Here is a 25,767-nt window from a genome sequence, read left to right on the forward strand (position 1 = left end):
TCTTACGTTCTTTAGTGTCTGGGGTGGCTTTGAACCTCAATCCTCAGATCTCAGCCTCCTGAGTAGATAGGATTACAGGTGTGAGCTACTGTGCCTGGCTATATTTTTATTTTTTTCAGAAGTCATGGGCCCTGAACTTGGGGCATGGGCTCTGTCCCTGAACTCTTTTGCTCAAGGCTAGGGCTCTGCCTCTTTGAGCCACAGTACCACTTCCAGTTTTCTGGTGGTTTCTTGGAGATGAGGGTTTCATGAACCTTCTTTTCCAGGCTGGCTTTGAACTGTGATCCTCAGATTTCAGCCTCCTGAGAAGCTAGGATTACAGATGTAAGCCACCAGTGCCTGGTCACAACTGGCGTTTTGTAACAAGAGCTGTTATTCGTTTGTTTGTTTGTTTTTGTGTGGTTCTTGAATTCTGGGCCTGGGTGCTGTTCCTGAGCTCTTCAACTCAACACTAGCACTCTACCACCACAGCTCCACTTCTGGTTACTAGTGGTTAGTTGGAGATGAGGGTCTCATGGACCTTCCTGCCTAGACTGGCTTTGAACCATGATCCTCAGATCTTAGTCTCCTGAGCAGCTAAGATTATAAATGTGAGTCATCAGCGCCCAGAAAGAGCTGTTATTTTATTAATTTTGAAATTGTTAAGCATAAAATATAAACTTTATGCTTAAATACTTCAGGAATCCAAATTTCTACCATGAAATTATTACAACTTGATTTATGAAATGATAATCCCTCTGCATATCACCTTTATAATTATGATAAAAATTAAGAAAAGAGAAGAAATATTTCTCCCCCCCAAAACACACACACACATACATACACACACACACTCTTAGTGGCTGGAGGGGCATGGCTCAGGTGGTAGGGCATCAAGTTCAAGTCCCAGTCTCAAACAACAGAAATTTCTACCACAAAAATCAATGCATTTACAACAAAAATTAGAGAGAAGTCACTTAATTCTATACTAACACACTTTGTATCATTAGACTGAATAAGTACACATTTTTCCAAAATCATTACCTGATTTTCTCTGAGCTTATTCATAACCTCTGTGAGAGCTGGATAGCCTCCTTCATACCGCCACAGGTGTACTGAAATGCATTTTAGAGACAGCATACATTCAGAGTTCCTTAAAACTCTAACCAAGAAAATATCCTACATACATGTAACAAAAACATAGTGCAAAACTAATGTTCTATGCACTGTAGAGACCCGAGTTAAATAACAAATAAACAAACTATAATTACATTTAAAGTCTTAATATCAGATTAAAATATTAACAATAACAAGCAATAGTTTTTAATGAATTACTGAAGAAACTACTCAGCCATAAGCTTAGACTGAAACTTGAAAAACTTTGATAAAAATAAGTATTCAATTAGAAACTTATTTAAAAGCGTACAATAAAGTTTCAGGAAAATGTGTTTATTCCAAAGGTCTCCTACCAGCTTGATCCTGTTCGCCATACCACGTGTTCCAGGTCCCCACCAAAGTACACGGGTAATGCTTGTCCTCGTGAATCTTTGGTAACACCTCTTGACTTAAAGAGAAGAAAGAGCAACACAAATTAAACCACGTAAGGAAATTTACCAGGGGGCTGCACAAGCAGTAAGAAAGAAGAGACCACCTACTCTGGGTTCTGGCAGCTGACCTCAGAGTACATTTATGTGAAAATGAGGCTCAAAAAGGTAACCTTTAAGTTGAATTCTGTTTTACATGCTCTCCCGTTATCAGCGTTGACAAGAGTGGGTAGCAGCCAAAGTATAAAAATGATAAAGAAGAGGCAAAGGTTCCCAGATTGAAGCACTTCTTGCTGTTTTAGGCACTGAGTAGGAATATTTCATGTTTACAAGAGCTCAGTTCTGCTGGATGTCTGTCATCCTAGCTACTCAGGGGGCTGAAATCTGAGTACATGAGAGTCTTATCTTCATGTAACCACCAGAAAATCAGAAGTGTGCTGTGGATCAACGTGGTAGAGAGCTAGCCTTGAGTGAAAGAGCTCAGGGGCAGTGCCCAGGCCCAGAGATGACCCCACAAGTGACTAAAACAAAAAAACTTGGTTCTGCTGGTTCTAACATTTAAGAACACAAAGACATCAGAAAGGGAGGAGAGTCAGAGAAAAGAACTGGAACAGCAGGCAGAATTACCAGGAAGAGAATAGTCAGATCCCAAGGAAGGAGAAAGAAAATGACCAGCACACAAGACCTCAATATTCAATAGTCCTAAATAGCATTATCAGGGCCCAAAGTAGAGGTATGCTAGAAGCATTCCACAGTCTCACACAGCACACAGCAGGAGGTTTTCACATCCGTCCCTACAGTGGCTGAACCACAGTAAGTCATGTCAGATAGAGCTGGACTCTGTGGAAACCCTCCCACGGAATGGGCTAATGTGCAAGGAATGGTGAGAGCAGGAGAAAAGCTCAAACCCATACAATTTATGAACAGAAAAAATGATGATGAAATATACAGAGCTGATTCCACAATGGATGCAAAGTAGACATCAAGGTCAGAAATGGAGCCTGACCATACCACACAGGAAGCAGTGACCAGTACCGGGAGTGTATAGAGGAGAGTTCTGCACCTACCAGGCCTCTATATACCTGGCTGAAAATCTACCTGCTTATGACCACTAGGTACACGTTTTCACTAACTTAAGTTATAGTTAAATGCATCTAATCTAGGAACATTCAGAAAAAGCAGAACTGATGAAACCAGAGGTAAAAGGATGAATTATGATGGGCAGATGAACCAGAATTTCTTTTCTGGTACATGACATGAGCAGGCATGAACTGGAGCCAGTGCAGAGGAAGAAGTCAGTTCAGATGACCTGGTGGGGCTCAGAGAGGTGCCAGGGCTTGCTGGCTGGCCTTGACTTTTCACTGATGCAAGGCCACAGGATATGTCGGCAGTACTCTTGCTTCTGCAATCTCTGGCCTTGCCTGAATGGAGACAGCAAGGCAGGCAGACTTATGCCCACAACTTGATAGGTTGGGCAGAATCTCATTATAAAAATCCCTGAAAACTAAGCAAGACTTAAGTCTTTATGTTCTGGAAATCAGAAGTGTCAGAGAAAAGAAAAACACATACAAGCAGATCATCTGCCATGCTTTTGGATGAAGGGTTACAGAGTGGGTTGCTGATAAGGGCAACATAGCCAGGAAAGGCAGTCAAAAAGGGGATGGACTTGGGAATGGGGCTTGGCAGGCTCCAAGAGGGAGATAGAAGCAAAGAAGCAGAGAACCCAAAGGCATGGCTTAAGAAAGAATATAGCCTCAGTGATGGGTTAGTCACAGGTCTACGGAAAGGCAAGTGGACAGCACTGACAGGAGGGTAGTGCATGATGAGTCTGAAGTAAGAGCAAGGCAGCTGCTATAACATGGATGTATGGATAGGCGGAATTAGGAGGTGAAATAATAAAAATGGGGGGAAGATAATCCAGAGTAGAAAAACACAAGAGTGGAGAAAACTGTTGATTTAATGAGAAAAAGCAGAAATAAACATAGATTCTGTTTCAGGTCATTTTTAAATAAAGAGATAGGCTGAGGTGAGCAAGAATTCTTTTTTTTTTTTTTTTTTTGATCATGGGGCTTGAACTCAGCCTGGGCACTGTCCTGAGCTCTTCAGCCTAAGGCTACCGCCCTGCCCTCGAGTCAAGCCTCATTTCTCCTTTTTCTAGAGGTTAACTGGAGATTAGAGTCTCAGGTCCCTTTGTGCCCGGGGGGCTAGCTTTGAACCTGGATCTTCAGATCTCAGCCTCCAGAGTAGCTAGGATTACAGGCGTGATCTACTGCATCTGGCAAGTGAGCAAGAATTCTATGCTAATGTTATTTGATCAGATTCCTCAAAAAAAAAAACCCAAAACAAGTAGACAAAAAACTGCTTCTGAAAATGTTGAGTTCCAGAGACAAAAATCAGGGGCCAAGAGTGTGGTAGAGCACTCGCCTAGCATGCGTGAAGCCCTGGTTCAATTCCCTGGCACCACATACACAGAAAAAGCTGGAAGGGGCTGCTGTGGCTCAAGTGGCAGAGTATTAGCCTTGAGAAAGCACAAGGACAGTGCCTAGGCCCTGATTTCAAGCCCCAGAATCGGAAAACACAACAAAAAATCATTTGAGTTCTCATAAAAGTAGCAGATATTAAAAAGTCTTTGTCTTATATTTGCTCACAACTAATTGTTAAGATACTATGAACTTCTGAGCTAATTTATCAGAGGTATGGTTCTTGTCATACAACAGCAGCTCAGGGGTCTCAGAAAAGGAGTTTTGGGAGAAATGACAGTGATAGTCACATATGCACAAGATACTCCCCCCCCCTTTTTTTTTGGTCCTGGGGCTTGAACTTTGGGGCTGGGGTGCTGTCCCTGAGCGCTTCAGCTCAAGGCTACCAACCTACCCTTGAGCCAAGCTCCACTTCTCGTCTTCTAGAGATTAATTGGAGATAGGAGTCCCAGGTCCTTTGGTGCCGGGCTGGCTTTGAACCTTGATCCTCAGATCTCAGCCTCCTGAGTAGCTAGAATTACAGGTGTGAGCCACCGCTAGCTAACGGCTCCCCTTTCCTTTTTTAATGCTGGTCCTGGGGTTTGAACTCAGGGTCTAGGCACTGTCCCTGAGCCACAGCACCACTTCTGGTATTTTGGTAGGAAATTTATGTATAAGAGTCTCACAGACTTTCCTGCCTGGGCTGGCTTTGTACCTCAGACCTTGACTTTCTGAGTCGCTAGGATTACAGGTATGTGCCACCCAGCTTTGTTTGTTTTGAGATAGGCTCTCACTATGTAGACCAGACTGGTTTTGAACTAGCAATCTTCCTAACAGACTCAGAGTTCAGGGATTACAGGCATAACCCCAAGCCTGTGTAGAACTTTCAGGTGCCAATCTTTTTAGGAGGAAATCCGGCAGCAATAGAGACCACAGGGACATGAGTTTTAATTCTTAACCCTGAAGGCTGTCCAGAGAGGGAATTTATTTATACATAATTTTTCAGGAAGGTCTGCGAAAAGACTCAAGCACTGGAGAAGCAAATGATTAGATGGCCCTGTATGATTCCTTTCAATCTTGAAAAGCAGGTAACAGTCTAGAGTCTGATAAGACCATGTGAGGGGTTAGCTGAATGACTGCTGAAAACCAAAACACGTTGGCAAGCCCAAATAATTCAGTTTAAGTACAAACAGCTGGGTGCTACTGACTCAAACCTGTAACCCTAGCTACTTAGGAGATGGGGGTCAGGATGTTTCAGTTCAAGGCCAGCACAGGGGGAAAATGTTACTGAGACCCAGGTGTGGTGTTTACGTCTGTAAGCTTAGCTACAGGGAGGCTTAGGGAGGAGGATCAAAGTCTGAAGCAGGCTCGGTACAAAAACACAAGATTCTATCAGAAAAATAACTAACGCCAAAAGGGATGTGGGAGTGGCTCAGGTGGTAAAGCACTTGCCTGGTGAGTTCCAGGCCTTGACCAGATAAAATATGCCAGTCTCTGCTATCAAGTTTTAGCTGAACCAACAAATACTAAAATGATTGTTTTTCCCCCAAGGAAAAGATAGTTTGATATACACACCAAATTTTGTTGTATGCATCTAGGCATTCCGGTTTAACATTGTGAACTGAAACAAAAGAAAATTCAACAATAAATTTGTTTGAATAAACAAACAAGTCAGCTAGGAAACAGCAAACCTGTTACTCACACTGTAGTTTGTACAGACTGCTTGTTTCCCTTTTGGCTAGGAGATTAGAATGAGCATCTTTTCTCGGGTCAACTTTCCTGACAAATAAAGACTTTAACCAGCTGTCTTCTCGGGGCCTTTTATCGGATGATGTCACCTGCCTGTGGATAACAAACACAACAGTGAGGCTCATCCAACAGTCGCTGTCATCATGAAGCTTGTCCTGTGCACAGGCTCTGTGCCCTGAACCAGGCACTCAACCTTGCTTGGCCACAAGGATGCTTGGGAGCAGCAGCAGAGCCCACTACGTGGACAGCTTCGCAGTGCAATTCTAGCTGTGCTCTTCCACCCCCCGACCCCTACAGGGCAAGTTTGACAAGGAAAGTCTAAGCATGAATACTTAGCCCAATCTGTAGATGCAAAGACATGCTGGGTGCTGGGGGAGATCAAAGAGCTCTGAAGATAGATGGTGGTGATGGCTGAAACAATATGAATATACTCAATGGTGGTGATCCAAGTAATAAATGCTGTGTGCTATTTTCACACACTGTGATACAATGGCAACCATCTTGAAGTTTCAGAACAGCTCTGGCACAAGGTTGAGACCCCCTCTCACCAGCAGCTCATCATGGAGATGTGTGCCTAATCAAGAGTTCGGCCAGCGAAGCTCTGGTGGCTCACATCTGTAATCCTAGCTAGTCGGTATTCTGAGATCTGAGGATCAAGATTCAAAGCCAGCCTGGGCACTGAAAAGCCACGAGACTCTTATCTCCAATTAATCTCTAGAAAATGGGAAGTGGGCTGTGGCTCAGGGGTAGGGCGGTAGCCTTGAGCTGAAGAGTTTAGGGACAGTGCCCAGGCCCACAGTTCAAGTCCCATGCCCCCACAATTTTTTTTTTAAAAGAGAGAGATTTGGTTTGGTAATAGATAAAGGTTATGATTATGCAGCATATAGCTAATACAACTAATGGCCCTAGACTGCACACTTAAAGGTGGTTAGCGTGGGATGTGTATGGGTCATGCCCTTGCATGCTCCTAGATTGGATTCCTAGCAACATGGGAAAAGTGTGCAGGTAAGATTTTTTTTTTTTTTGCCAGTCCTGGGCTTGAACTCAGAGGTCTGAGTACTGTCCTTGGACTTTCTCAAGTATAAAGCTCTACCACTTGAGGCACCATGTCCAGCTTTTTTCTATGTATGTGGTTCTGAGGAATCAAACCCGGGTCCTTGGGCATGCTAGGCAAGCACTCTACCACTAGGCCAAACTCATGCTTTAAGCAGGAAGCTCTAAGTGCCACTTAATGCCCACTGGCTTGCTGGTGAGAACACAAACTTGGATGATCTACAGGACAGTGTAATATTTTACCAAATTTAGCTCTACATCATTTTGCCCCAGCAATTACTCTGGTCATTCGCCACAGACAGCTGTTTGTTTGTTTATTTTGCCAGTCCTGGGCTTGGGCTCAGGGCCAGAATACTATCCTTGGGTTTTCCTCAAGGCTAGAGCTCTACCACTTGAGCAACAGCACCACTTCTAGCTTTTTTTCCCGTGTGTGTGGTACCAAGGAATCGAATCAGGGTCTTTGTGCATGCTAGGCAAACACCCTTCATTAGGGCAAACTCTCGGTTCCAGCTTTATTTATCTAAGTGCTGCAAACTAAATGTACGAAAATATTCACTACTTGTATCCTTTACAGTTTTTCCCAATGCAGACAACTTAAGATGCATTTAAGTAGATTAATTAGGTAATACAAGTAAGAAAATCACTGAGGAATGGGACTGGTTCCTGTCATCATGCAAACAAGTTCCCCACTCTTTCTTTGGATGAATTCTTAGATTCCATGTTAGAACACGTTTCTATTATGCAACAACGTATCTTAGAAACAATATTCTAATTTCACATTTGTATGCATTAACTGCTTTTAATTCCACCCCCCCCCCCCCGCTTTTGCTCCAGTGTTGGGGCTTGAACTCCAGGACTAGAGCTGTAGACTTAAGCCACAGCTCTACTTCAGGTTTTTGCTAGGTAAATAGAAGTAAGAGTCTCGAGGCTTTGTCTGTCTGGGCTGGCTTCAAATCTCAAACCTTCAATTTCAATCTCTTGAGTCACCAGGATTACAGAAACGAGGCAAAGGTAACCAGCAAGGTTTTCCTGCAAAGGACTGACCAAGGACAGTGCCCAGGCCCTGAGTTCAAGTTCCAGGACTGCCCCCCCCCAAAAAAAGGTGGAGACTCTTCTGTTTTGTTTATACTTTATGTTAGAATTCCTTGTTTAGTGCTTGCAGGGGGTGGTTCTGGAGTTAATGACTTTTCCACTTACATATACTCCTAAGAATGCACTTAATACACTCGGGAGAGTACCTAGCCCATGGTAAAGGCTTATAAAGATTAAGTTTCTGAAACTATAAAAAAGTTTAAGCAAACATTTTTCAAAATTGAAGGCATTATATATTAAAGCTTGGGCTTTCTCAAGGCTAGAGCTCTACCACTTGAGCCTCAGCACCTCTTGTGGCTTATTTTTTTCTATGTATGTGGTACTGAGGAATTGAACCTGGGTCTTTGTGCATGCGAGGCAAGTACTCTACCACTAGACCAACCTCTCAGCCAAGCTTCTAGTTTTTTAACAAAACCCAAAAGCATATAGTGTTTCTCTTTCACAATTAATTCTTTGATTAGAAAAAATACACTGAATTTTAAGAAGGCAAATTTGCATATGAATCAGGGTAAAATTTATTTCAATAAATATAAAAACATTAGGGGGACAGGAGTTTTGCCTAGTGGTAGAGTGCTTTCCTAGCATGCACAAGGACCTGGGTTTGTTTCCTCATACCACATCCATAAAAAAGCCAGAAGTGGTGCTGTGGCTCAAGTGGCCGAGGGCTAGCCTTGAGGTAAATGCCCAAAGACAGTGCTCAGGCCCCGAGTTCAAGCTCCAGGATTGGCAAAATAAATGAATTAATAAGTGAATAAATAAATAATAAAAACATTGGGCTGAGAGTATAGCGTAGGTATAGAGTGCTTGTCTAGCATGCATGAAGCTCTGGGTTCAATTTCTTGGTACCACATACACAGAAAAAGTTGGAAGTGGTGCTGTGGCTCAAGAATTAAGAGCGGTAGAGTTGAGAAAGCTAGAGGACAGTACCCAAGCCCCAAGTTCAAGCCAAGCCCAGGAATTGAAAAAAGAAACTGTCAGGTGCCAGTGGCTCACCCCTACATTCTCACCTAGGTAGGAGACTAAGATCTGAAAGCCAGCCTGGGGAGGGAATTCTGTGCGACACTTACCTCCAATACATTATAAAAGAAGGTAGAAGTGGAGCTGTGGCTCAAGTGGTCCTAGAGCAAAAGGAGGTCAGGAACAGTGCCTGAGTTTAAGCCCCAGGATCAGAAAACAAATAAAAAACCCAAACCAAAAACCACTTACTGGTTGCTGGTGGCTCATGCTTGTATACAACCCTACATACTGAGGAGGCTGAGATCTGGAGGATCTCAGCTTGAAGTCAGCCTGAGGAGGAAAGTCTGAGACTCCACCTCCATTTAACAGCAAACTACAGACTAGAAGTGTGACTCAAGTGAGAGTGCCAAGAAAGCCAGCCAGTTCTAAGCACAAATATAAGCAGCCAGGCGCTTGTGGTTTATGCCTGTAATCCCAGCTCCCTAGGAGGGTACAATCTGAGGATCATGATTCAAAACCAGTCAGGGCAAGAACGTCTGTGAGACTCTTATCTCCATCAACCACCAAAAAAAAAGTTGAAGCCCTGGCTCAAGTGGTAGAGCAAAAAAGCTCGGAGTATCTAGGCCCCAGTTCAAGTCCCAGGACCATCATAGAAAAGGGAAGAAAAAGTATCTACAGCTACAGATAGTAGAGAAACACAAATGACAAATAAAAAATTAAAATTTGTAAACATGTTTTACACATGCCACATTTAAAGATATTTAATATCTCATGAGGTATGAGGCAAGCAGGTAAAAATATAACGAGAAGTTTTACAAATGGTATTAGGGATATGGAAATGTCTGCAAAAAGAACATGCCTAGCAGAGGAAACTGTCTGGACAGGACACAGACAAGAATCTCTGAATCTTGGTCTTTAAGGAGGCAAGGTGAAGGCAGGTTCTCCTCCCTGCTCCTGAGGACCTGAAATGCTTAGAACTTGTGTAGCAATTGCCTTGACGAATGAAAGCGGTCTTCTCCAGCACTGCTCTCAGTTGACCTTAGGAGCGAAGCTGAGGGCTCCACAGATGACCCCAGTCTCCCTCACTGTGTATGCCCACTTAGAGTGAGGTACAAGCATTGCAGCAATGGCTGTCAGAGTGACAGGAAGAGGGCAAGGCACAGGGCTTCACTGACAGTGAGGGCCGCCAACATTAGGGTCTTCATAGCATGGAGTGGCAATCAGCAAGGTCAGGCGTTTTACAGGGTCCACAGAGGAGGGAGCACCACAGTCTACAAGACATCAGACTTTTAGTGGGGTAAGTATGAGGGGTGAGGTCCAATTTGAGTCAGATACTGAACCGGTTCAGCCACATGGGAAATTCTATTAATAAGCACCCACAGTTGGCATGGATGCGGACATGTACATGTACACACACACACACACACACACACACACACACACACACACACGAGTCGATGCTCAAGGGAACAAATCATGGCTTCTGAGGAACTGAGACATTTTAGGAAAGACATTTTTGCTGTGAGCAGACATTTCAGACAAATGAGCACATAAACAAGTTAGGTGATAATCCAGTCAAAGGGAACAACATGTACAAAAGCAGAGTCATGAAAACAAGTGGCCTGTTGGTGAAACAGCGTAGTTCAGAAAGGCAGGAGGACAGGGAGGGGGGGGATGGAGAGAGAGAGAACCACAGGGTAAAGGCAGGCAGTGTGGTCCGGCCCTTGCAGAACGTACAAAGAGGGCTGCATCCTGGCATGGTGTGATGCTGGTGGGTTTCCAAGAGTGTACAAAGCAGTGCTATGGCAATGCTATGCCACAGATGACAGCAGCAAGGTAGCCAGGGACATCAGTCCTGGCCTCCCTGCGGTGGCCATGCCTAGCAGCTGCAGGCACACAGGATATACCAATGAACATTTACTGGATGGGCAAAGGGTAGTCTGGGGCCAAGCAGGAACATTCTTTCTTTTGGATACATTAAACATTTATTGTTGCACTTGGGGGTGTGCAGCTTAGTGGCAGAGTGCTTGCCTAGCCTCTTCTCCCAGGCCCCAAGTTCATTTCTGGCACTGCAAAACTTACAAAACACCCTCCTGAGAAGAAAGGGCAAATCAGGTCCTGATCAGGTGTGTAAAATGGTGATGTCTTAATCAGAGCGAATGGAAAAGGTAAGTTCATTGAAATGTATCAAGACCCCAGGACAAGGAAGCAAGAGCGCAGGGAGCCCCCTTCTAATATTTATTAACTGTGCACAGCATGTGCTAGGCCCTGGGCCAGCTGAGGACAGGAGGAGGAAATAGTCCAGCTCTGACTTCCAAGCACTGTGCTCTCAAGAGGGCTACTGAAGCATAATCATTGACCAATGTGAGGTCAGGGTTCAGAGACACGGTGCTAGAGAGGCAAGGAGGAGAGGAGCCTAGGTTAGCTGGGAGCAAGTTAGAACAAATAGCTGAAGAAGTACTTGTTGATCTAGACTCCTGAAGTGAACCCTCAGGTGGAAAAGGAAGGGCATGTTAAGGCTTATGTGCCACAGCCAGGAGCTTGCAAACACCATCTGTTCCAAGGCACTTTTGAGTTACAGCGGCAGCTACCCAACCCCACTCCCTACCACAAAGCCTCTGTGCCAACCTCAATAAATCTGCTGCTGTAGAGACCCACTGTGCATTCGGAAATATTTCACAAATAAGTTGAGAAAGGATAACCAATACCCTGCATATAAATTTAAAAAATGAACCTGTTATTGCTTCCAATTTCTATTTACCTTTTATTTCTTATTTATTTTGTGGGTCATGGGGCTTGAACTTGGCCTGGGAACTGCCCCTAAGCTCTTCAGCTCAAAGCTACCGCCCTACCCCTGGGCCTAGAGGTTGTCCCTGAGCTCTTCAGCTCAAGGCTACCGCCCTACTCTTGAGCCAAGCCTCACTTCCCATTTTCTTTTTCTTCTTGTTTCGTTTTGCCAGTCCTAGGCCTTGAGCCCAGGGCCTGAGCACTGTCCTGGGGCTTTCTCAAGGCTAGAACGCTACCACTTGAGCCACAGTACTACTTCCACCTTTTTTCTATGGATGTGGTATTGAGGAATTGAACCTGGGTCTTCATGCATGCTAGGCAAGCACTCTACCACTAGGCCAAACTCTTGGCCCCCCACTTCCTATTTTCTAGAGGACAGAGATAAGAGTCTCTGGTTCTTTTATGCCCGGGCTGACTCTGAACTGACTTTGACCGGTGATCCTCCGATCTCAGCCTCCTGAGTAGGTGGGATTAGAGACATGCGCTACCATGCCCAGTTACATTTTTAAAATTTTTTTTTCCAGTACCAGGGCTTGAGCTTGGGGCCTCACACTTGATCAGTTGGAGATGACCAATCCATGCCTCCAGCCAGCCAGCCTGCCTGCCTGCCTGCCTGCCTGCTTCCTTCCTTCCTCCCTTCCTTCCTTTCTCCTCCTCTTCCTCCTCCTCTTCCTCTTCCTCCTCCTCCTCCTCCTCCTCCTCCTCCTCCTCCTCCTCCTCCTCCTCCTCCTCCTCCTCCTCCTCCTCTTCTTCTTCTTCTTCTTCTTCTTCTTCTTCTTCTTCTTCTTCTTCTCCAGTCCTGGAGCTTGAACTTGGCCTGGGCACAATCCTGAGCTTTCTCAAGGCTACTGCTGTACGGCTTCAGCCACAGCACCATTTACAGCTTTTTCTGTGTATATGGTACTGAGGAATGGAACCCAGGGCTTCTTGCATGCTAGGCAAGCACTCTACCACTAGTCCATGCTCCCAGTCCTACTTTTTAATTTTTACACAAGCATTGCAAACAGTGTATGGACAAAATACTTTACTAAACATCACCTAAAAACAAAGACAAATCCAAAATGCTATTATTACACTGAGAACGACAATAATTCCATAACACATAATATCCACACTCTATTAAAATGCCCCCATCTGTGTTCCAAAAGTCTTGTATAGGTTTTCTTGGCTGAGGGATAGGGGAGGACAGGAAAAAGGATTAGGATCCAGTAGAAATCTTTTTTTTTTTTGCCAGTCCTGGGCTTGAGCTCAGGGCCTGAGCACTGTCCTTGGACTTTCTCAAGGCTAGAGCTCCACCACTTGAGCCTCAGCACCACTTCCAGCTTTTTTCTATGTATGTGGGATACCGAGGAATTGAACCCGGGTCTTCGTGCATGCTAGGCAAGCACTCTACCACTAGGCCACACTCCCAGCCCCTCCAGTAGAAATCTTTGTAGTAGTGCAATGTCCTGTTAGGATTTCCTCTTTAATGACAGGCTCCAGACCATGTTCGTCGTAGGGTTCAGAGGTGTGTTGCTGGGGGCTGAGGGCCGTGGGATGGGAAAGGGGGAATGCTGATGTGCTGAAGGCAGAACTGCTAAGCCCAGCGCAGCGGCTCATGCCTTGTGATCCTAGTCACGAGGAGGCTGAGCGCTGAGGACAGAGATCCAAAGCCATTCCAGGCACTAAAGACCATGGGACTCTTATTTCCAATTAGCCACTAGAAAACCAGAAGGGGTGCCATGGCACAGGGGGTAAGGCAGTAGCCTTGAGCTGAAGAGCCCAGAGACAACACCCAGCCCAGGGGTACGGTGGTAGCCTTGAGCTAAGGAGCTCAGGGATAGTGCCTAGGCCTAGAGTTCAAGCCCCATGACCAAGAAGAGAGAAAAAAAAAGACAACTATTACTGTGGCAACAGATGTGTGTGTGGGGGGGGGCTTGAGGAAGACCTTGTAGTTTCTGACTTCTGCCACTAACTGAAGGATGTTTCTTTGGCGAGAACTAAAGAGGAACAGGCTCTGTAGAAGCATGAGTTAAACCTAGATGCAGAAGCCTTCTCGTATCTGGGAGATATCAGCAAATCCACAGTCAGCAGCTGGGAAATCAGGACCTGGCACCTTGCTGTATTACAGCAGACACGCTGCCAGGGTGCCTATGAAGCCCCAGTGCTTTCCAAAACTGACCTCCCAGGGCAGCATCATCGTTGGCAAATTGTCTTCTTCTGTCAGGCTGTGGTCCTGACACAGATGGCCTCCTTGGATTCCTCCTTCTGTAGCAGCCATACACCCCCTCCCTGGATGCTCTTACTCTGCTACCTTCTTGGCCAACTCACCTCTACTAGCCAGCAAATGCTCCTATGCCAGGGCTCGTTGCTGACTCTTTATCATCTCTATGAAAAACCCCAATCGCACACACAACAGCAGAAAGAGGTCCATATATTCATCAGCACGTAGCCTTACTGTCTTACTCGTGTGTGCTGGTACAGCTTGTTGCTTGCAGCCCAGACTTCTAAGGGGGACTCACCACGCCTTTATCCAGATAAAGAGCATTCTGGCCATCACAAACTCCACAAGTTTCCAAACTTGAGCCAGAAAAGGCCCTGATCTCAAGGGCCCGTACTGGCACCGAAAATAATAATAATGAAATCAACTTGGAAGTAAAAATATGAAATTTAAGTAACTGGACCCTGAGTATCAGCTCCAGGCGGGAACTGCCGCCTCACAGAGAAGAGCTCAATCTTGCTTTTTGGAGATCTCCCGTGTCTTCGGTGGAGTTCCACTCCCCAGGCGCACCTGCCACCTCACTACGGTCTCTACCAAGTCAGGTCTGGACATGAAGGAAGCCGCAGATTTGATCACCAGCACTACAGAACGAATCCCCAAAGAGGAGGCCCGCACTCATCACCCTACATGTGAGGACGGCGGTTCACCGGGGAAGTCAGTCCAGGAGACTTATTTTCCATTAGCCACCAAAACGTTGGAACTATGGCTGTGGCTCAAGTGGCAGAGTGCTGGCCTGGAGCAGAAAAGCCCAGGAGGCTTTGAAATCGCAACCCCAGGTGTGTGCGCGCCCTGCGCACACACACACTATATATATTATGTACACACTCTGTCCATGCATGTACACACACCACATATATATACACACACACACTATATGTATATTATGTACACACTCTGTCCATGCACGTACACACACCACATATATATATACACACACACTATATGTATATTACGTACACACTCTGTCCATGCACGTACACACACCACATACATATATATACACACACACTATATGTATATTACGTACACACTCTGTCCATGCACGTACACACACCACATACATATATACACACACACACTATATGTATATTACGTACACACTCTGCCCATGCACGTACACACACCACATATATATATACACACACACTATATGTATATTACGTACACACTCTGTCCATGCACGTACACACACCACATATATATATACACACACACTATATGTATATTACGTACACACTCTGTCCATGCACGTACACACACCACATATATATATACACACACACTATATGTATATTACGTACACACTCTGTCCATGCACGTACACACACCACATATATACACACACACACTATATGTATATTACGTACACACTCTGTCCATGCACGTACACACACCACATATATATACACACACACACTATATGTATATTACGTACACACTCTGTCCATGCACGTACACACACCACATATATACACACACACACTATATGTATATTACGTACACACTCTGTCCATGCACGTACACACACCACATATATACACACACACACTATATGTATATTACGTACACACTCTGTCCATGCACGTACACACACCACATATATATACACACACACACTATATGTATATTACGTACACACTCTGTCCATGCACGTACACACACCACATATATATACACACACACACTATATGTATATTACGTACACACTCTGTCCATGCACGTACACACACCACATATATATACACACACACACTATATGTATATTACGTACACACTCTGTCCATGCACGTACACACACCACATACATATATACACACACACACTATATGTATATTACGTACACACTCTGTCCATGCACGTACACACACCACATATATATACACACACACACTATATGTATATTACGTACACACTCTGTCCATGCACGTACACACACCACATATATATACACACACACACTATCTGTATATTACGTACACACTCTGTCCATGCACGTACACACACCACATATATACACACACACACTATATGTATATTAGGTACACACTCTGTCCATGCACGTACACACACCACATATATATACACACACACTATATGTATATTACGTACACACTCTGTCCATGCACGTACACACACCACATACATATATATACACACACACTATATGTATATTACGTACACACTCTGTCCATGCACGTACACACACCACATATATATACACACACACTATATGTATATTACGTACACACTCTGTCCATGCACGTACACACACCACATATATATACACACACACACTATATGTATATTACGTACACACTCTGTCCATGCACGTACACACACCACATATATATACACACACACACTATATGTATATTACGTACACACTCTGTCCATGCACGTACACACACCACATATATATATACACACACACTATATGTATATTACGTACACACTCTGTCCATGCACGTACACACACCACATACATATATATACACACACACTATATGTATATTACGTACACACTCTGTCCATGCACGTACACACACCACATATATATACACACACACACTATATGTATATTACGTACACACTCTGTCCATGCACGTACACATACCACATATATATACACACACACACTATATGTATATCACGTACACACTCTGTCCATGCACGTACACACACCACATATATATACACACACACACTATATGTATATCACGTACACACTCTGTCCATGCACGTACACACACCACATATATATACACACACACACTATATGTATATCATGTACACACTCTGTCCATGCACGTACACACACCACATATATATACACACACACACTATATGTATATTATGTACACACTCTGTCCATGCACGTACACACACCACATATATATACACACACACACTATATGTATATTACGTACACACTCTGTCCATGCACGTACACACACCACATATATATACACACACACTATATGTATATTATGTACACACTCTGTCCATGCACGTACACACACACACACACTATATGTATATTATGTACACACTCTGTCCATGCACGTACACACACCACATATATATACACACACACACTATATGTATATTATGTACACACTGTCCATGCACGTACACACACCACATATATATACACACACACACTATATGTATATTATGTACACACTGTCCATGCACGTACACACACACACACACACACTATATGTATATTATGTACACACTCTGTCCATGCACGTACACACACCACATATATATACACACACACACTATATGTATATTATGTACACACTCTGTCCATGCACGTACACACACCACACACACACACACACACACACTACCCTGCAACAAGGAAGATCGCCTGTCCACTTCGTAGAGGCTCCCCGCGGCTCTCATCACCCGCGGGCCACACGCAGGACCAGCCGCAGGGGTAGAGCACGCAAGAACGGCGGCCCGACCCGGCCTCCTCCCGAGGGGGAAGCGCGGGGAAAGTGTCCGTGGGATCCGGCGTCTCCCCGGCTGCCCCGCCGGGCTGCACCGGCTCGGACCCGCCGCCCTCAAGGGCACGTCCGGGCCGCGCGCCGCCCGGGCCTGGGCCTCGGCTGCCCGCCCGGCCGGGCCCCAGTCCCGCGGGCTCGCGGCGGGGCGGCCTGCGGCCCGGCGGCCGTGACCTTGAGCCCGCGCGCCCCGCCCGCCGCCCGCCCAGCCCGGCCGGGGCGCGGAGCCCGGCGGCGGCCTCACGCCCTTTGCCCCGCGGCCCCTCCCCAGCCGCGCCCGGAGAGGGCGGCGCTGCTCACCGGAGCACGGGCTGGAGGCTGCAAGGGGCCGCCCGCTGCAGGAGGCCGCCAGTTGCGGCCGCTCCCCGGGCACGCAGCACTCGCGCCGCCATCTTGCTCCGGAGCCTGGGCTCCCACCGCCCGAGCGCGGCCGTGACGCCGCCGCCGCCGCCGCCGCCGCCGCCGCCGCCGCCGCGACCCCTCCCCCGGCCGGGCCTGGGCGGCTGGGGCGGGCGGGGCGGGGCGCGCGGCCGCGGCGGTGAGGGCCGCCGCCGCCGCCAGGGGGAGCGCGCGGCCGCGGGGCGGGGGGCGGGGCCTCGGAGGTTGCGGGGCGGGGCCTCGGAGGCTGGGGCGGGCGGGGCGGGGCGCGCGGCCGCGACGGCGAGGGCCGCCGCCGCCGCCAGGGGGAGCGCGCGGCCGCAGGGCGGGGGGCGGTGCCTCGGGGCGGGGCCTCGGAGGCTGGGGTGGGCGGGACGGGGGCGGGGCCTCGGAGGCTGGGGCAGGGCGCGCGGCCGTGGCGGTGAGGGCCGCCGCCGCCGCCAGGGGGAGCGCGCGGCCGCGGGGCGGGGGGCGGGGCCTCGGAGGCTGGGGCGGGGCCTCGGAGGCTGGGGTGGGCGGCGGGTGGGGCCTCGGAGGTTGCGGGGCGGGGCCTCGGAGGCTGGGCGGGCGGGGCGGGGGGCGGGGCCTCGGAGGCTGGGGCGGGCGGGGCGGGGGCGGGGCCTCGGAGGCTGGGGCGGGGCCTCGGAGGCTGGGGTGGACGGCAGGCGGGGCCTCGGAGGTTGCGGGGCGGGGCCTCGGAGGCTGGGGCGGGCGGGGCCGCGGGGCGGGGCCTCGGAGGCTGGGGCGGGCGGGGCGGGGGGCGGGGCCTCGGAGGCTGGGGCGGGGCGGGGCGCGGCCCCAGCCCGGCGGACTTGGGAAAATTCTGGCTGCTCAGAACGCAGTGCACGAAAGGAAAGCGGGCAGCGGGCAGTGTAACCTGGACGGCGCACAAGAATGGAAGACCTCCGTTGCTAGGAGAACTTGAAGCTGAGGGCGAGAGAGTGCATCCTCTTGCATTTGGATCTGTGATATGCCCCTATTTAAAAAAAAAAGAACACTTGGAAGAGGCAGGATGAGGAAGAGCAGGAGAGGGATGTGCTGTGCGTACTGATGTCAAAACACAGTATGCAGCCCAGCGGGTCCTTCACGCCTGCCACCCTAGCTACTCAGGAGGCTGGGATCTGGGGATCGCAGTTCAAAGCCAGCCTGGGCACTAAAGATCAATTAACCTCCAGAAAACGGGAAGTGGTGTTGTGGCTCAGGGGTAGGGCGTAGACTTGAGCTGAAGAGCTCAGGGACAGTGTTGAGGCCCCGAATTCAAGCTCCACGACTGACAAAAACAAACAAAAAGCAAAGCCTTTATGTAGCAGGCCTCTAATCCTGGCTGAGATCTGAGGATCACCTTCAAAGCCAGCCTGGCGAGACAAATCCATGCTTCTCATCCCCCCTTAACCTGCAAAATGTCACAAGTGGCACCCAGGCCTTGAGTTCAAGCTCCAGTGCCAGCACACAGAGAAATAAATTTGCGTTGTATTCAGTGCAGTCTGGATGGAAACATACTCAAGCTATCTTGCAAGTGTGAATTATCAACTAGCATTTTATTGTGCCAGTTGAGGCTTGAACTCAGGACCTTGGCATTGTCCCTTAGCTTTCACACCATTACTTCCAGCTTTTTGGTAGTTAATTGGAGATAAGTCTCACAGACCTTCCTGCTTGAACTGCCATCTTCAGATCTCAGCCTCCAGGGGAGCTAGGTATTAGCCAGCAGCACCTGCCTTGTACTTGTGCTTGTGTGTGTGTGTTGTGGGGCCTGAATGCAGGGCCTGGGTGCTGTCCCTGAGCTCTTTTGCACAAGGCTAATGCTCTACCACTTTGAGCTACAGCTCCACTTCTGGATTTTGAGTTGGAGATGAGTCTCGTGGGGAATTTTCTGCCTTCGCTGGCTTTGAACCACAAACATCAGATCTCAGCTTCCTATGTAGCTAGGATTACAGGCATGAGCCACCACTAGTGCCCTTTTTTCTTTTTTAAAGACAAGGGTCTTGGCCGGGAGTTTGGCCTAGTGGTTAAAGTGCTTGCCTAGCATGCACGAACACCCGGGTTCGATTCCTCGGTACCACATACATAGAAAAAAAGCCAGAAATGGTGCTGAGGCTCAAGTGGTAGAGCTCTAGCCTTGAGAAAAGTCCAAGGACAGTGCTCAGGCCCTGAGCTCAAGCCCAGGACTGGCAAAAAAAAAAAAAAAAATAAAGACAAGGGTCTTACTGGATACTCCTGCCTCTCACATGCTGGATTTGTAGATATGAGCCAACATGCTTGACTCATCATTTTTAATTTTTTTATGCCAGTCCTGGGGCTTGAACTCAGGGCCCGAGCATTGTCCTTGGGCTTTCTCAAAGCTAGCACTCTACTTCTTGAGCCAAGTACCACTTCTGGCCTTTTCTGTATATATGGTACCAGGGAATCAAATCCAGGGCTTAATGCATGTCTGGCAAGCAGTCTACCACTAGGCCATGTTCCCAACCCAGACTCATCTCAGCTTTATGACAGATCCTTTCCAATCTAGTCTCCTGAAATGTAAAGTTGGTTGTTGGGAGCCAGAGTGGAATCAAACTGTACCTTGACTTGCATCAGACGATGGCTATATTGTCTTATTGCTTTCTGGCCCTATTCTATGTAAATGACCTGAGAATTACCATATGAATGTAACACCTGGAGGTTTCCTGGGAGAGGAGGAGGGAAGAAGGGGGAGTGGAAAATAAACGTGGCAGTCTCGGCAGTCTTTGCCTGGACTGCGGACATCCCAGACCCGGTGTGTCTGTCTCTCTTCTTTTTCTTCCTAGTCCTTGTCCCCTATTTCAGGAACCCCAATCTGCGAACCCTGGTTTGCTGCCGGTTGGCCCCGGCAGTTGGTAGCTAGGCATTTTGTGTTTGCTTTGTGTGTTATTTAGTATGAGGACATTTACTGTTACTACCCCCCACCTCAAAATTACTTTCACTCCTTTGTGCATCTCTTCTCTTGTGTTTGACAGACAGAAGGCATACAGACAACTAGCTGAAACACTCACCTATCTTTCCTCTCTTTTGTTTTTTGCAAGTTCTGGGGCTTTCTCTAGGCTAACGGTCTGTCACTTGAGCCACTGTACCACCTCTGGCTTTTTCCAAGTATGTGTTACTGAGGAATCAAACCCCGGTCTTCGTGCATGCTAGGCAAGCGCTCTACTGCTAGGTCAAACTCCTGGCCCTGTCCTTGAAGTTTTGTGCTCAACACTAATGCTCTATTACTTGTGCCACAGGTCCACTTCTGGCTTTTTTGGTGGTTAGAATTAAGAGTGTCATGAAATTTCCTGCCCAGGCTGGGTTTGAACCAGGATCCTCAGATTTCAGCCTTCTTTGCTAGCAAAGATTACAAATATGAGCTACCAGAACCTAGAAAAAAAAATTTATTTTCTATATGCTGACTTTCTTTTTTGTTTTGGTAGTGGGACTTGAATTCTGGGCCTGGGCGCTGTCCCTGAGCTCTTCAGCTCAAGGTTACCGCCATACCCCTTGAGCCACAGCATCACTCCGTTTTCTGGTGGTTAATTGGAGTTAAAGAGTCTCATGGACTTAAGTGGCCTTGGTTGGCTTTGAATCACGATCCTCAGATCTCAGCCTCCTGAGTAGCTAGGATTACAGGTGTGAGCCACCATTCCTGGGTTGTCCTTGAGCTTTCTCAAGGCTAATGCTCAACCAGTTGACCCACAGCACCACTTCTGGCTTTTTCTATGTCTGTGGTACTAAGGAACTGAACCCTGGTCTTCATGCATGCTAGGGAAGCACTCTATCACCAGGCCAACCTCCCAGCCACAAAAGTGCTTTTTTTTTTTTTTTGTCAGTTGTGTGACTTGAATTCTGGGCCTGAGAGCTGTCCCTAAGCTCTTCAGCTCAAGGTTATTGCTCTACCACTTGAACCACAGCACCACTTCCGGTTTTCTGGGGGTTTACTGGAGATGAGAGTGGCATGGAATTTAATGCCTGGACTGACTTTGAATCATGATCCTCAGATCTCAGCCTCCTGAGTAACTAGGATTACAGGGGTGAGACACTGGCGCCCAGCACAAAACTGCTTTTGAATGATAAACAGTGTATTTTCTAACATAGTGAACTTAGAAAATATACAGCAGATTTCTAGGCATAGTTAGTATAATATGAAAGTAGGTACACTGGAAAGAAAATCCTGAAAATTTATAAACTTACGAAAACCTTTAATAAACCCTTTACTTCATAAATGCTATAAGAGAACTTGGATATAGTTCTTAATGGAAACTAGAAAAAAATTTCCATACAGTAAATATAATGTTTCCCTTTGACTTCTTCCAAACCCTTTAGTGTGTTGAAGAGATGCTGGGTTCTTCCAGGGTTTTGCTTAGGTGAGTGGTTTCTGAAATGAGTGGATTCTCCAGGTAGGCAGTTCCTGCACAGGGTTTTCCTGACACCGGATCTATGATTCGGCCAACTTTGAAAACTATCTCAGCCAGTTCATGTTTCACATGGTTTGTTCTTGGAACAGGCAAAGCTTTGAGAAGCACAATGTCCCCTACAGTGCACTGCTGAAGAGCATCATGAGCAAAGTAGGTTTTCCGCTTATTAAAAAACTGTTGAGAGAAAGACAGGGACAAATCAGTAGTTCTCATTGGTGATCTGGCAGTGTAAAATAGAATATACAAAGATAATGTTCTGCAATGAAGCCAGAACTTGGGGAGAAAACACAACAAAAAAACCACTCTGAGCTCTCCAGGCCATTCCTTTGCTCTATCTGTTAACCATCGCTCCACACACCAAACATTTTCCAGTGAACATGCAAATCTCTCAATGACCTATTGAATTACATAATAACTCGGAGTTCATTTTTTTTTCCACCTAAAAGGAGGCTGTAGTTATCAGGACACTTAAACATTATAAGATATCTAACACACTTAGTTCTAAGCCTGCCCCGAAGTATTGCAAATAAACTGTAAATGATAATTAGAATCATTTGTTTTTCCCTAATCTTGCTGCATTAGGCATTTCCATTTCACAGATAAGCAAAGCAGCTTAAGGTTAGCACACAGCATCATCAGGGTCAGTATTCAAGACCAGCTCTTCTAAGGCCAATGCCAGGCCATATTTGGCTTGCTCTTATGTTTTGTTCCTACATCACCAACAGCTGTGCTTTCTTCCTGAAATCTTTTTCCACTCCATCTCCACTGCTCCAACTTTATTGAGTTTCCTATCCCATTCTCTTTCCTCCAGCCTCCAGCCCCCATCCTATGTTTTTTTTTTTTTTTTTTTTTGCCAGTCCTGGGCTTGAGCTCAGGGCCTGAGCACTGTCCTTGGACTTTTTCAAGGCTAGAGCTCTACCACTTGAGCCTCAGCACCACTTCCAGCTTTTTTCTATGTATGTGGTACCGAGGAATCGAACCTGGGTCTTTGTGCATGCTAGGCAAGCACTCTACCACTAGGCCAAACTCCCCGCCCTCCATCCTGTGTTTTAAGTCTGTTTTTCCTAACCAGATCTAAAATACAAAAGACCACTCATAGGCCAGCCTGATTTATCTTTACATTCATTTGACAGGACTGTTGGGTAAATGCCAAGCTCCTGGGTTCATCCATGTCCAACTACTCCTAGGAATGTAGAACACACCTGCTTCAACATAGCTAAATGAACTTCCTGCCACAAGCCACTTACAACAGTTGGAATAACTTTTTTTTTTTTTTTTTTGCCATTCCTGGGCTTGAACTCAGGGCCTGAGCACTGTCCTTGGACTTTCTCAAGGCTAGAGCTCTAGCACTTGAGTCTCAGCACCACTTCCGGCTTTTTTCTATATGTGGTACCGAGGAATCGAACCCGGGTCTTCATGCATGCTAGGCAAGCACTCTACTACTAGGCCAAACTCCCAGCCCCATAGTTGGAATAACTTTCATCTATGGTCCTCTGGATAAAATCATACATGAGACTCAGTTCAAACATTTCTCTGAACGGGGCCTCGACAGGAGTGTGTGGTGGCTCACACCTATATTCCTAGCTACTCAGGAGGCTGAGATCTGAAGATCGAGGTTCAAAGCTAGTCTGTGAGAGTCTTATCTCCAATTAAACACCAGAAAACAGGAAGTGGTGCTGTGGCTCAAGGGTTAGGGTGGTAGCCTTGAGCAGAGGAGCTCAGGGATAGTGCCCAGACCCAGAGTTCAAGCCCCATGACAGATTAAAAAAAAAAAAAGCTGAAAAAAATTTCTCTCAGAAGCTATTCACAGCAACCAGGGAGGAAATTTAGCATGCTGTTCTCTGCTCTCATATCTCTATGCCTGTCAATAGCAACTATCAGAGTGAATTGAAATTAACGGTGTGATCCACGTTATATGCACAGACCGGCATGCTGTCTGCAGAGTAAATGCTCAACATCTCTCCTACAGTTCGTGTTCTGCTCAAATCCAAAGAATTCAAGATCATGTGAAAACGGGTACGTTCCTCACCTTTAGTAAGTAGGGATCCAGGACAAGCCTAGTCACTCTCACTTTAGCAGTTTTTTGCATTGCTGTCCCAATTACCTTCCCCACGATCCATTTAGCATGTATGGATGAACGAACTGCTGACATTGTAAGGCTTTGGTGATCTAAAAACAAAAACAAAATTCAAACCTTAACATACCCGCCTAGCACAGCTGGGCTCTGGGTTCATTTTCAGCTCTACAAACAAACAATCTCAGAACAAACCAAAGCCCTACGATGGTTTTTATGACTTGTTAAATGAACTCAGTCATGAGAGCTGCCCAAATTCAGAACAGCTGTTCTCCTTCTGGGGCCACCATTTCGCAGATGCTTAGGCGTGCCACCTCCACCTCCCGTGTTCACCGGGAGGCAGCACGCGTCTCCCGAGGCTTCGGGACCCCCTCCCCGCCCATGCACCGCGTCCAGCCGCCGACACTGCCGGGGCCCCGGTCCGGGCCCGCTCCGGGCCGCCGTCTGCCCTCAGGCTGAGCTCCTCAGGTCCGAGGCCCTGCTACCCCGAGCTCGCTCGACCTGGCGCGGCCGCGTTTTCTTCCGGGGACGGAGCCTGGCCTTACGGTGGCCTGGGGGGGGTCAGTGGTTCCCGAAGCCGCCCCGACAGCGGTGAGGTCAGGCGCTGCCCAGCCCCGCGGCCCCAACACGGCGGAGCCGCGCCGCGCACCGCTGCTCACCTCTACCTTTGGCACCGCGACCGCCGTTCGGGGGCGCGGTGGCGTCACGACGCACGTACGTAGGCTCCGTCCCTGCAGCCGAGAGACCAGGCGACGCCTCGCCGCCGGGGCCTATGAGAGCAGTCGCTGTGTGAACCCCGTGCTGACCTCATCGTTCTGCGACGCGACCGCCGTGCGGGGGGCGCGGTGGCATCACGACGCAGGTACGTAGGCTCCGTCCCTGCAGCCGAGAGACCAGGCGACGCCTCGCCGCCGGGGCCTATGAGAGCAGTCGCTGTGTGAGCCCCGTGTGACCTCATCGTTCTGCGACGCGACCCCGTGCGGGGAGCGCGGTGGCGTCACGACGCACGTAGGCCCCGCCCCTGCAGCGCCATCGCCGGGCCGGGCCGGGCGGGGCCGGGGCGTCCTGCCGCGGGTATGGCGCGTCGCGCGGAACCTCGTACTAAGTAGATTTATTGTCTGTCCATTAATCACGCACACACGAGACCAGCGCACCCTCTGAAGCGTTAAAATCGGAGGAGAAGGAGGATGCCCGGGTCTTTCCGCTCTGCCGCTCCGGGTTCTGTGTTGTCCGCGCGGGAGTTGAACCCAGGCTTGGGAAGGGAAGACTTGCGTCAACGCTAACTTGTTTTGCTTATTTCTTAGCACGCCGTTACCGAACACTGAGCGATGTGCTGGGACAAAGGGAGAAGAGAGTCTCACCCGAAAGGCCAGGCCTGCGTACGTGCCCGTGCAGCGTTCCGCGGGCTAATGCAGGACAAAGGGGTCCTCCACACGAGAGCGGGGCCGGCAGCACGGGAAGGACTCCGGGGGTGATGCTTTTAGTGTAATTTTTGCCGGTCCCGGGGCGTGGACGCGGGG

The 25,767-nt window shown here is 47.7% G+C and overlaps 2 protein-coding genes across 3 annotated transcripts in view; both read right to left on the minus strand.

The window, feature by feature from the left end:
- Nipsnap2 (nipsnap homolog 2) overlaps positions 1 to 17,891 on the minus strand; it is a 30,227-nt gene extending 12,336 nt beyond the window's left edge. For both annotated transcript variants that reach the window (XM_090324372.1, XM_090324373.1), the window contains exons 1-5: positions 17,693 to 17,891; positions 5,685 to 5,824; positions 5,558 to 5,603; positions 1,449 to 1,543; positions 1,024 to 1,094 (exon numbers count right to left, since the gene is read on the minus strand). In XM_090324372.1, the coding sequence (XP_090180498.1) occupies positions 1,024 to 1,094; positions 1,449 to 1,543; positions 5,558 to 5,603; positions 5,685 to 5,824; positions 17,693 to 17,784 (444 nt within the window). In that variant the 5' untranslated portion in view covers positions 17,785 to 17,891. The remainder of the gene's footprint in view (positions 1 to 1,023; positions 1,095 to 1,448; positions 1,544 to 5,557; positions 5,604 to 5,684; positions 5,825 to 17,692) is intronic.
- A 4,036-nt stretch (positions 17,892 to 21,927) lies between these two features.
- On the minus strand, positions 21,928 to 24,637 carry Mrps17 (mitochondrial ribosomal protein S17). Its single transcript, XM_090324155.1, has 2 exons — positions 24,203 to 24,637; positions 21,928 to 22,347 (listed from the first exon to the last, which is right to left on the minus strand). Exons 1-2 carry the CDS (start codon positions 24,323 to 24,325, stop codon positions 22,078 to 22,080), a joined length of 393 nt encoding a protein of 130 aa, XP_090180281.1. The 5' UTR covers positions 24,326 to 24,637; the 3' UTR covers positions 21,928 to 22,077.
- Positions 24,638 to 25,767: the final 1,130 nt, after the last annotated feature.

The sequence above is a fragment of the Megascapheus bottae genome, chromosome 34 (assembly GCF_031878675.1).
Source record: "Megascapheus bottae isolate mThoBot1 chromosome 34, mThoBot2.hap1, whole genome shotgun sequence".
Taxonomy (NCBI): domain Eukaryota; kingdom Metazoa; phylum Chordata; class Mammalia; order Rodentia; family Geomyidae; genus Megascapheus; species Megascapheus bottae.